Raw genomic sequence first — 12,161 nt, 5'->3', positions numbered from 1 at the left:
TAGTAGTCTAACCATACTGGTCTCTGCAATTACATTCCAGGTCGTAATGCATACCCGTTAGGTGGAACTGCACACACAAGGTCGAGGAGGAGGCAGTTCTTAATGATAGCTCGAATGTCATGGCTATGCCCACTGCAGGACAAAGGCATCTCCCGAATCCCTCCAAATAACCCTGTCCTGTGCCAGCTATGGCCATGAACCATAGAGTTTTTAAAATCACCTAGAGGGAAAAGTGGCACCACCATCTATGCGAGTTTCTTAAAGAGCACCTCATCCACCAAGGGCATGCTGGGAAGATAAGGTTTCTTATTTGGCTTGGCCAGTGTTGGGCCGAAAACATGGATTCTGCCTTGGAATCACCTGCACCACAATGCTCTTCTCTGTGTGCGGATTAAATTATTATAATATTATGTTTATCACTATTTCAATGAACTCGATGCAAGCAAAAATTCGGTGTGAAACCTTCGCAGCATTTCTTGGAAGTCTACGTTGAGAAAAGTGGTAATGTTACAAACTGATCCGCATTTTCGGCCCAACACTAGCCAGGTCAAATATGAAGCCTCGTCTTCCAAGCATGCCCTTGGTGGATGAAGTGCAGCGCCACCTGTTTTTCCCTTAGGTATGTATGAGAACCTTTATGCTGCAAACTTCCTAATCTCATCCGTTCACTTGACTTTCTGCTGCCCCTTTCTTCGCTTGCCTTCTGGAATCCATTCCGTCACCCTCGATGACTATCAGTTAACTTGCCATCACATTTTGTGCCTTGCTTGTTTCTTCTTGATTTAGACCAGTGTATCATTAAACTATGTTTGTTCAGTGACCCACTCTGCTCTTTTTTTCTCTTAACGTTACACCTATCCTTTTTTCTTTCCCTGGCTCGCTGTGTTGCCTCTAACTTGAGCTGAACCATTTTCATTAGCCTCCACGTTTCTGGCCCGTAGGAGAGTACCGGTAAGATACAGCTGTTGTACACTTTTCTCTTGAGGGATATTGGTAACCTGCCGTTCATGATCTGAGGGTACCTGCCAAATGCATTCCACCTCATTCTTATTCTCCTAGTTATTTCAGTCTCGTGGTCTGGACGTGTGGCCACTGCCCGCCCTAAGTAACATGTATTGCCTTACCACTTCCAGAGCTTCGCTGCCTGTCGTAAACTTGGTAGGCCACTTCGGGTGAAGTTGAAGTCCCACACACATACACAAGACATCTTAAATGGCCGTGCGTCACGAACGGTGCCAAGGCTGTGTCATGACGTAGAGTCCTGATAAAATATCACATTGGTGTTCAGTGTTCTGCATGATTGCATGAACGAACTGTAGCTGCTAATTAAATTTTCAAGGCTTTCACAAACAGCACATGTTGAGCACATTGAGATTCTTGATGTACATACGCATCATTTCATTGTGCCACTTATGTGGACGCTTCATTAGATGAAGTGGCTTATATGTAATAATGCAGGCAAATAATTGAAACAGTGGTAAAAAAATTCCGCAAGATTTTGTTGAACACACTTTTGTTGCTTCACATTCATCAACATTAAGCCATAGTGGCATGAAACATTGAATCAGGGTGTTGAGCTGTGCTAGTTGGTACATTACATACAGCTATCCACACTTAGAACTGGACGCTTGAACAAGGCAAATGGCAATGGCATTGATCTAATGCTAACATTTCATAGCCCAGGTCCAGGAATACATGATGGCTGTGCAAAGTAGAAAAAGAGAGACATTTAAAGTTCCTCATCTGAAGACCTGACATTACCTAGTTCCTCCAATAAGCGCACCAGGATGTAAAGCGGCTCTCTGCTGATACCAAAGACTTTTCCAAATATTCCCTTCCCCATGAAGACCTTCTTGAACCTGCACTTGACAGTAGCAGCTGTCGTAGGGCAGTTAAATTCCAAAACAAAGGTTGAGAGCATCGACAAATCCTTGATTTACTGATCTTCAATTGGCACTCTGTCACAGTTTGGTGATGAAATGCTCGTCTAAAGGAAGTGTGTTTGCATAGGATCTTGCCTTGCCCCTCTACTCATTGAAGTTTTCCTGGCGAGAATTGACAGTGATTTGATATTTTCAGGTATGTGAACGATTTCTTGTCTACACAACTTTTTTCCCTGGGGAGTGTAGTACCAGCATGATTTTTTTATTTATACAGGTGTCATTCTAAGGAAGTGCTCGGGAAATATATTTATCATCTTCCAGTCCACTTTTTCGAGCCCAGAATTAACAAAGGAGCCGAGCTTAAACACCTCGTTTCTGGCTATGCTGCCAGAGAGTATCAATGAAACCATGTATGGGTGCTATAGTCGGATACAACTTAGGTCTGCAGTGAAGCTCAGCCCACATTAAGGACCAGCACACAGAATTCCTCCATAACAAAAAGTATCCGTGAAGTTTTTCTTGTTACCTAAACAAGAAAGTAATCACAAGACGAAATTATAAGCTCATAAATTTCTATGCCTCTGGCTTGTTAGGTACATAGTCAAAAATTATAAAGGTGCTTTCATTTACTGTTGTGATTGTTCTACAGAATAATGCTGGATGCTGCAGACCATGGCCCATTGTTACCAACTGCTGTTTAAGTTGTATCCTACTATAGCAACACACCATAAAAATCTACAAAATCATTTCTGCATTTTTCTCCAAAACATTCAAAACTTGTTAAGAGAGGAGCAGAAATAGCAGTTCTACACAGCAATCTGACTTGCTTTTGTCCTTGTTAGGTTTTGTCCTTGTTATGAAGTGAATAAATCTGAAGATGGCAAATTACTCACACCAGTCCACTTGAGGCCACTATCAAGCAGCTTTGTCGAAAGCTTTCTTGATGGACCTCCATGAAGGACGACATCAGACCAAGAAGGAAGCCAGCCCACACCACTGCAGTGATTCCTTATATGCACAGTCTCACATGAGCCAAAAAACAGTGCAGGCAGGGCTGGTGTGCATTGTGTTCAAGACACCAAATAAACGAGATCAATGTGCAAACAATGTATAACAACGACAGTCCCAAAAGATGAGGCAGAAAACAAAGAACCTGTACATGGATCCTGCAACAGGTGCCGTGTATGACGTTCTTTCGCCACACAAGAAGTATAGTTAGGCCAGACTGAATGATGCATTAATACCAGGTTGCAAGAACGGCTCGGATTACTTGAGTCATGCACAAGCAATAAACTGACCCCGCACAGCAGATCATGAGGGTGCAGACCTTATTGTAAAACAAGTGGCTATTTCTCCACCATTGTGAAAAGCAGTGCAACTGCGTAATATAAAATGTATATGCCATCCAAGCCGAAAAAGATTTATGTGTCAGTATTACATCCGTACAGATGACGGATAAAGAAAACGCATTTCAGTAGACAGTAAGCAAGTGCACACCTGTAGTAGAACCTCACATGACCAAGAACGTGTTCTTTTTGTTTGTTTTTCTTATTTGGTGCATTATTTTTCTGCTTTTCTCCTACTTCTGCAGAGCTGCTGTGTATACCTGCAAGTTGACAATATAGTTTTAGGCCGGAATCTATTGTCTTGTGTTCTTCATGTGTTCCTTATCGTACTAGAAATGTGCTGCCAGATTAAGTTTTGTTCCATGCAAACTGTGCAATGGCTCAGAGTTTAATAGTTCTAGCAGAAAAAACAGGGACCCAGGTAGCACCGAATATAAAATGTTATAAAATTTTTATGCAATTTGCAGTGATGTTACACATTACATTGCAACATTATTCTGAAGTTAGAATTTAACAGCTAATATTCGGTGTAGCATTATAAACATCATTTTGACATTGAAAGCAAAAATGCAGTAATGCTGTGCTGTAGATAGTGCTACGTTAGAAATTCATAAAAAATGTGATACATTTTACTGGAATGGCCTTCCCCACCATATCGCTGCCATATCCTGCCTATCAACGACTGCTGTCAGTGCCTGCATCTTGTAAACCCAACCCCTTATGTAACACACCAAAAGGGGTCTTTAAGGAAAATAAAGTGATGTAATAAAGATGTGATGCCTCACATCCACACTAAACAGTTTTATTATTGTGTTCTGTTATTTCATTGCCATATAACATCATTACAAATATGTTTCAAGTATTGTGTCCCAGAACTATTCCCACTGTTCTCACAGCAAAAATGTTCAAGACACAGTACCCTCAGATAAAACTTAGATTATGCCTGCCACAGACCACATGCACAGCCCCATATTTTGTCAGAAAGCTTTACTTATTACCCATTCAGCACTCTCGTTTGGAACACCCTTCAATAATGGTCATATACAAGCTTGTCTCCATCGTATCCATTCTAAGGTGAGTGAGTTACATGTATTGGTTGTGGTGTATTGTAGAACTCAAGTGTTGCCCTTGTTTGTCGTTGCAAAGCGTTAGTTATGTACCTTTGCAACTGGCGAGCCTGCATGCTCTTGCAACATTACTTTACCATTATACAAAAGGTTGCATTTGTGTTTAAATGTTTAAGGACATGACAAGGTTATACATATGAACATTTATTTGTAATGTTTTTGTAATGTTGGCAAAAAATATGTTGGGACAATATATTAATATTTCACCAAAATAAAAAAAGTAAAGTGTTTTGGTGCCACTCGGGGACATAACACACATGAATACAAGGCTGGCACCAACCTGTGCGCTCTAGGTCCCTGTCCTTTGCCAGGAACATGTACCAACTAGCCCTAACAAAAGTACTGCCAAGCAATTTTTTGAACTCTGAGGGATCCAGAGAATGGTGCGAATAATCAAATAGTCCAAAAATTGAATGAACTTGAAAAAAAAAATTACAGGGAAAAATCAGCCTGAAAAATTACTAATTTTGTGATTTTTCATGTTACACTTGCTAGTGACTTGAATTTTAGTCAGAGCCATGCTTTTGTCGCGTCCACACTACACCTTACGTACCAGATAGTGCAATGTGTGACACAGCCACTAGTGCACCAGAATCGAGAAGACTGATCGAGGTAACCAACTGCCCCCCCCACCCTCTTTCCCCATAAACCAGCAATGGCATCATTTGAGCCACCGCCAACATGGCCACTGTCCCGTTATTAACGCTTGCACACATCATCTTTGTAAACCACATACATAGAAACAAAGAGTGCACAATTAGCTCAAGTGGCAGCAATGGTGTATAGAAATTGCCAAAATTATCCAAGCCAACTATCTGATTAAATAGACTTGGATCCATGATGGTGCCTTCCATGGCACGGAGAAGCCATGACTGTTTATGTTAACAGTCTTCACTCATGTCTACGTTAGGTCAAAAAATCGAAATTTTGGGCTCTCCACAGTCCAAAACGTTGGTCACAAGGGGGAGGCTTCCGGTCTGGTTCAGCAATACCCTGGCTACACCGTCATCTGTCTACAGTGAAATAGCAAGCATGCAACTAGTGTCACAAACACTGTTGCTTTGGTTAGTGCAGCATTAAGAAAACAGTGGTGCTTCGAAACACACTGCCACACCCGAGACTGAAGGATAGCACACATTGTATCTAAAGAATAATTTAATCAAGAAGCAAGCAGCAACGTCAAAGAACACATTTTGTACAGAGGAATCATGCACTTTGTAAAACATTTATCACAGCATAAAGTTCTCACCGCAGGCTACAAGAATTGAGTGCTTCATCAAGTGTCCAAGGTATCAAGCATACCAGAACAAGAGTAAACAAACATGGCAAGATCTAGCTTGATGCAATAGCGCACCAGCATTAAGCACGATCAACAAACTTCATCACTGCTGTCAATAGCTGATAATTTTAACATATTTACATAATATACAGAAAAGTTAAATTTTCTTTTTTTCTTCCGGCTGTCTAGCTTCCACAAGTAAGGCACACAGCATATTCTTCATGTTGGTTGTACCTGCAGGAAAGAACAAGGAGCGATGAAGGCATTGCAAGGAACCTCTCGTTAGTGACAGACGGCATTGGAAGAGACAGGTGCTAATTGATTGTCAATGCTCATTGTAGTGTTAGCAGTTAATGCTACGCAATAAGAATGTAAAAATTGGCAAGCAGTTCTAGCAACACTTTAACAGTGCCAGCACATAGCCAAGCATTTTACCAGTACTTTAAGTGTACTGTCAGCTATGCAAAACTTGGCTCAGTGCAGGTTCAGACAAAAGCATCCACAAGGCTGCGACAGCCGAGAGCGTTTGGGGGCAGCCATGAAGCAGAAAAAAAAAGTGCAATCTGGATCAGCTGTAGAGCAGAAATAATCATCTTGGAGCAATTTACAGCACAAATACAGTAAAACTTCATAATTTGCTTACAAGGAACGTGCAGCAGCTCAAAAACACATGCCGAAACGTCACTGGTCTGAAGACACTTGCTCACACATGCATATGGCATAAAAAGAAAGTGGTCCACGAAAGTCCGCACTGCGACGTTCATTTCTGCCCATTTGCTGCAAACTTCGGAACATAGGAAAGAATGCCGCGTGGCAGTCATGTTCGTTATAAGTGAGCTTCAACACACCTTAACCTTTTTGAAACGGCGGCGACATCTAAGGTTATGTCTGCCTGGATAGTCTGCGCACGGCGCTGTCCAATTCAAAAGCAGTGAGTTTGGAGCAGTTTGGCACAATTTTAACGATTTGTATCACGATTGCACAGCTTATCTTGTTTGGCGCAACAGTGGAGTCACTGCGTTGGCCTCACCGTTATAGAGCTTGGCAATGCATGGCGCTGAAAGTCGGGTTTGTATCAAAATGGTGCAAGTGGCACAGCTATCCCACGCCTGCATCCATTACAAACACTGCATCCATTACAAACACAAAACCCAAAAGACTAATTTGCTAGCACCTGTAACATGTCTGAGTTTTACGAAGATACGGGTGGGAAATGGCAATATTTCACATATATCGCGGTATCGACATCGATCCACCAGCTTAACAAAGACACATTTGAATGCACTGAACATTCTTAACCTTATAAGTGCACAGAAATTGCAAGTACAAGGCATGGAAGAGTCCTTTCAGGATTTCGTTTCGGCCACTCCTTCAACAGAGATTCTTTTTCAGAAGGCTTTAATTACAAACCGAATCTCCATGATCTTCTGCCCTAGATGCCTTGATGTTACCACTGAGAACTGCAATGGCACACATTCGTAGAAAGAGGCTATTGATGGCAGTAATAATGTTCCTCATCACTGCCCCGGTATGAACACTTGATATGGCAGCCACAGAATGCAAGAATGGAGGCATGGGCCAGCTGGTGGTCCATGATGAATAAAAAAAAAGTGCAAAAAGCAACAAGGACGTGAGAAGGACATAAGACAACAACATGCTAAGCAGCATGGTGCTACAAGCCGTCTTCCTCTTTTCCTCATTTCTCCTCGCATGAAAGTTAGTGCCCCTTTTTCGGAAAAAATAGACGTCATCGACCGTGCGAAATCTCTCAGTAGGAGCATGCAGATGGAATGTGGTGCTTTAAGGGAAAGGGTGAAAGAGGAGGCAAAAGGCGTGGTGGTCGGGGAGAGGGTAAAGAACGGAGCAGGGCGACAGAGGGGGAGAGAGGAGGCAAAAGCAGCATGTGGTGGCCGCTTTGATACACCATGATGCAGTCCCTGCTTGGTGGTCTTGATACGGCATTGCGTGCCACTTTCACATTTCCTTACATAAATGATAACATACTCATGTAGCGTGCTGTACAAATGTAACGCTCGTATAAGCCAAGTGAATCTCATTGATTTCTGTGATTTTTCGCTCTGTTTTTTCATTGATGACTGGCATGAATTGCAAAGCAAAGTTTATGAGGTACCTCTGCACAATGAACACCATGCAGCGTGCACGTCTGAAACAACCACCACAAAAAAGCAACCCGGTTTTGGAGCATACTCACTTCATCACAGAGCAGAGGGGGCAGAACACCTTCTCACAGGACACACAGAGCCGAGTACAGGCTTCGCACGACGTTCGGTCACAAAAGGCACATGCCGATACGACAACACACTTCCGATGGCACGACCCGCACTGCTTGGGCTGCAAGTCCGCTGTAACATAAGTCAGTACAGAAAGTTAGAGAAAGTGAAGCAGAAATCGCAAAGGTTGAAAGGTAAAGCAGAAGACAAACTCACTGCACGATTTCAAAGACTATGGCATAAGTAGAGTGCCAAAGCTGAGGTTATTTATTTTCAATCATCCTCAATCATAGCGGCCTTTTTTTGGAGTGGTTAAACTGACTAGAAGAAAGTGGTACAACAGCAGCAGACTTGCACAATGGCAAAAGTAGCAAAATATTTATAAACATGTGATGTGTAAGATACATATGGAATCAGCACAGCTAAACAAGGACAAAACGTACACACAACATATGAAGCATACCTTTCACATCCTAGTTTAGTTGCACTGATTTTATCTGTATTGTGCCACGAACTAACTAGTCTGAACTGAAATTTTGATGTGTGGTGTGTTGTGCTACAAGGCATAAGACCTAGAATTGCATATCTGCAGTCGGAGTGCAGAGTTTTTTGTGATGCTTATGGGCAAGCTAGGAAGAGCTAGCCATGTCTTGCACATGACTAACACTAGTATGCGGTGGTTTCATGTATGTCAACATGACAGTAGTGTTGCAAGTACAGTGATCACAGTAATAAGTTTGCAAAGCTGCCACTCCTAAGATGAAGAAAACTGCACCAAGCACTGGAGATATGAGTTGTCCCAGTGTGTGAGCAAGAATGCAGACTTATTTATTTTACTGAAGCACCTACATTCACCTGCAGGGACATTACATTAGGGAGGTGGAAAAATATGTTTTTCGTAGCTTGAACGCCGGCGAAAGCTGACTTAGATTTCTGCAAGTTGTCAGTTGAGCTGCAAGTGCTTTGCACGACACGGTCTATTTCAGATTTCCACAAGAGTCACCTTGCTGACTTTATGTACTTTGTAGGGCCTCATCGAATATCGGTGTCCATCACAGGTGCCAGAGATGGGAAGAAATTTCAAGAACAGTACCAAAAGCACGTGTTCTTCATGGTAGCAATACTGTGCGCTTACCTGGATTTGTTCCATTCATTTGTCCTCCCCTGTCCAGCTTTACTGTCCCACTATGCGGATTCGAGCCAGAGTAGAGCATTTTTAAGGTCTTAGCTGCAGGAAAGAAAAGGAGGTTGCGCAGTGATCTTTTCATCTGCTTCAGAACTGAATGGATTTTTAGAGCGAGCATGTGTCCATATTCCCGAGGCAGCGACCGCCACCATAAAATCAGCAATATTTACTTTGATGCTACAAAGATGCTGCAAGTTGTACCGATGTCCCAAGGTTTCCTACAAATGTATCCGAAAATGTCACTGCGTTCAAAGTCTAGCGAGTCCACTGTTTTTACTTTCAATTCTTACAACTACTCCGGGGCTCTGTCTACAACTCCCTTCGCATCACTGAGCTCTCTGGTGGCGTCGGTCGGGACGGTAAACACTTGCAAGCCAAGTTAACGTGCAGAAGGTCGTCCAATTAAGCAATCAAAGATTACACTTTGGGCTGTGAGTGTGGAGTTAAGGATGACGATGTAATATGTTTCGAGGGAACACCACCAAAAACACCTCCTTAGTTTGACAACTACCTAATAAGCAGAGGACGCCTGCGTAGTGAAGCAAGGCGCATCGTAAGTACTATATGGGCATAAAGATTAGCAGAAAAATGCTGCCAGACTTTACACTCATATGGAACCACCGGAAACACATCGTTAGCGTCCAAACATCACTCTGCACCGCTTAAACGCACACACAAGCAGCGTATTTTGTCCCGACTGTAGACGTCGACTCACAGTGCACGGCTGACATCCGCTTTTGGGAATTCTTGTCCGCTTCTCTCTCGGACAAGTAGAATTTCCACTGCACGGGGATTTCATCAGCGAACGGGTTCGTCCTTTTCATCGCCAAGACAGGCCTACGATGATACATTCGCACGCAAAGAGTGAACCAAATCAATCAAATGGCTTCACTGAAGCCCCAAACACTCCCAAGTCTCTTTCCCGCCACACTGTTTCCCGCTGTTTGCTCAATTGGATTTCGTTTTCGAGTCGACTTCAGACAGACCGAAAGTCACATTCGAAGTCGGATCGTGTTGGCTTTGCGTGAAGCCGCGAAGCTGTCCGTGGGAAGCCGCATGGTGGACGGGCAGAAACCAAACAATCTCGCCCTGCGTATGCTGTCGGTACTCGCCCCCCATCTCTCGTGCATGAGCACGTCGAGTCGTCGATGCGTCGCAGCACCGGCCAGCACAGGCGGTACTCCGCACCGCTGAACGGCTGATTTTGTGGCCGTCATACTGCGGGTGGAGATCGCGGCGGTGGTTTCGAGCCAGCGGCACGCAAAACGAGCTGACAGCGGCTTCGGAGGGGAGGAAAGAGGGTGGATCCACCCGAAGCACCGCTACGTGATCGCGGCGGTGTGATGTTGCGCCGACATTTAATCGGTGCGCTCAGAACTTCGTAACTAAAGTGACCCGGTGGTCGGAATGAAGAAAAGTGTGGGAAACTCGTCGCGATGAACTTTCGCCCGTCACTGTCTTCAGGATGAGTCTGAAGGCCTTCGACTTGGTTCCGCTGAGCGAGCGTGTATCGACAGGCGCTTCAACAACCGAGGTATTAAACGTGCGCCGGCCGGCTTTTTCGAACCATCAACCACTTTATGACTTTAAACGAACTGTTCTAATAAGTGTGCGTGTACAAGCATGCACTTCACACGCGAGAGAGTGCAAGCGGGCTGCGTCGGTTAATAGCAGCTTTCGTGCTCCCAATCTTACTGCATGTGTGCAGATCCAGTCTAGTGTTTAAACACAGTCATCTCCTACCGTGCAAATGGCAGGCTTATCTGTCGCGTTACTTCTGACGTGACATGGTTGTAAACCGAGGGTAATTTAAAGTTGTGTAGTTGTTGCTGCAGTTGCAAAGCGTTCATAAAACTGCTTTCAGTTCGCACGTTGAGACACTAGAGTGCCAGTTATATGATCTTGGGTGTGCAGCAGCTGAGAAACTTGAGAAAGGAAGAGATTGCACTGGTACTACACTTGTAAGGACTCCAGCGATCTGATACAATAATTCCAAATTAAACAGAGGAGTCATAATCAGGTTAAGCTTCCTTTGCTGTGGCCGGCACACTGTCTGGTTCACAAAAAGTGCCACCTTGTTTGCTCTGATCCTGTATGGGCTGCTTCAATCACTGGTTTGTTATAGCGAACTGGTATTTCTCTATTGGCTCGCATACGTCTATACCTTAATGTGCTAAAAGTTCCTGGAAGCGGCCATTCTAAACAAGAGCTGATGTTGGACCACCTGGACAGCAATATATTCCATGGCTATTTGGTCACAGTTGCAAACTGTGTGAACGGCACATGTCATAACGCTCAAATTGGAAACAAAGCAAATCGTTCATACTTCTCTGAATGGCTCCCTCTGAGGAGGTAGGAACATTCAAAAGTTTTACTCAATGCTAGTTATGCCTGTGTGCAACTTTAAGGCGCAAAGCAATCAGCCAGTTACCTGTTGTTATGCTGTATAGTTAGTACCAATTGTAAGAGCATAGTAAATTGTTCTGCATTTTGCTGTCTCTGCATTATGAGAAGCACAACACGTTGCAGTGGATCCCCTCGCTGGTTTTATCTGAATGAACTGCACCAATGCCTCATCTTTCTTTTCACAGATCACATGTTTAGAATGCAGTGGAAGGACACTTTATGTTGGCACAGCTGATGGGTGAGTAGAGCCGTCTCAACACCTGTCAGTTTGTACAAATGTTCAGAATAACCTGTGCTCAAGGCAGCTTTGATGTAAGCTTGGTTTAGTGGTGGAGCTCGTGTCCATTGGCAAACAAGGTGATGAAGCTCCCTTTAGAACTTTCTGAGTTCTTGTTGCTGGACGGTGAAGTTGAACATTGTTGGGGAAGTTGATAGCGGGGGGAAATAGATCCTGCACAGGGAGTCTGTGTAGCCTTATGGCATAGAATTTTTGCTGGAATCGAATGGTGCTAATTTAGGCACCACTAATAAATTTTTAATTTTTTTCGCCTGCACTAGAGTGCACCTTCATACCCGCAGTCACTTAGCGGGAAATGTTTTGTGTCATTGAAAGTATGCTGCAGCTTCCTGTCCTTTCGTAAACAGGCAGTGTAAAAATTGTGCTGAGTAAAATTTATAGGAACATGAAACAGAGCACTGGCCG

General features: G+C 43.6%; 2 protein-coding genes across 2 annotated transcripts in view; one reads left to right on the top strand and one right to left on the bottom strand.

Annotated features, from left to right (window-relative positions):
• Positions 1–5,681: 5,681 nt before the first annotated feature.
• Positions 5,682–10,014, bottom strand: LOC144111493 (uncharacterized). Its single transcript, XM_077644808.1, has 4 exons — positions 9,768–10,014; positions 9,002–9,094; positions 7,848–7,998; positions 5,682–5,869 (listed from the first exon to the last, which is right to left on the bottom strand). Exons 1-4 carry the CDS (start codon positions 9,901–9,903, stop codon positions 5,821–5,823), a joined length of 429 nt encoding a protein of 142 aa, XP_077500934.1. The 5' UTR covers positions 9,904–10,014; the 3' UTR covers positions 5,682–5,820.
• Positions 10,015–10,106: 92 nt separating this feature from the next.
• The window catches only part of LOC144111491 (transforming growth factor-beta receptor-associated protein 1 homolog), a 54,258-nt gene continuing 52,203 nt past the window's right edge, over positions 10,107–12,161 (top strand). Inside the window, exons 1-2 of the mRNA XM_077644804.1 lie at positions 10,107–10,586; positions 11,644–11,696. Of these exons, the coding sequence (XP_077500930.1) occupies positions 10,518–10,586; positions 11,644–11,696 (122 nt within the window). The 5' untranslated portion in view covers positions 10,107–10,517. The remainder of the gene's footprint in view (positions 10,587–11,643; positions 11,697–12,161) is intronic.

Source organism: Amblyomma americanum, chromosome 11 (genome assembly GCF_052857255.1).
Source record: "Amblyomma americanum isolate KBUSLIRL-KWMA chromosome 11, ASM5285725v1, whole genome shotgun sequence".
In the NCBI taxonomy this organism is placed as follows: domain Eukaryota; kingdom Metazoa; phylum Arthropoda; class Arachnida; order Ixodida; family Ixodidae; genus Amblyomma; species Amblyomma americanum.
The sequence above is the reverse complement of the archived record's forward strand: the minus strand, read 5'-3'. Positions and strand labels throughout refer to the sequence as shown.

Coding starts and splice junctions, on each gene's coding strand:
- LOC144111493 (XM_077644808.1), bottom strand. CDS start 9,903: ATGTATCATCGTAGGCCTGTCTTGGCGATGAAAAGGACGAACCCGTTC. Junction 7,999..9,001: donor AATGAATGGAACAAATCCAG/GTAAGCGCACAG, acceptor CTTATGTTACAG/CGGACTTGCAGCCCAAGCAG. Junction 5,870..7,847: donor CCCCTCTGCTCTGTGATGAA/GTGAGTATGCTC, acceptor TCTTTCCTGCAG/GTACAACCAACATGAAGAAT.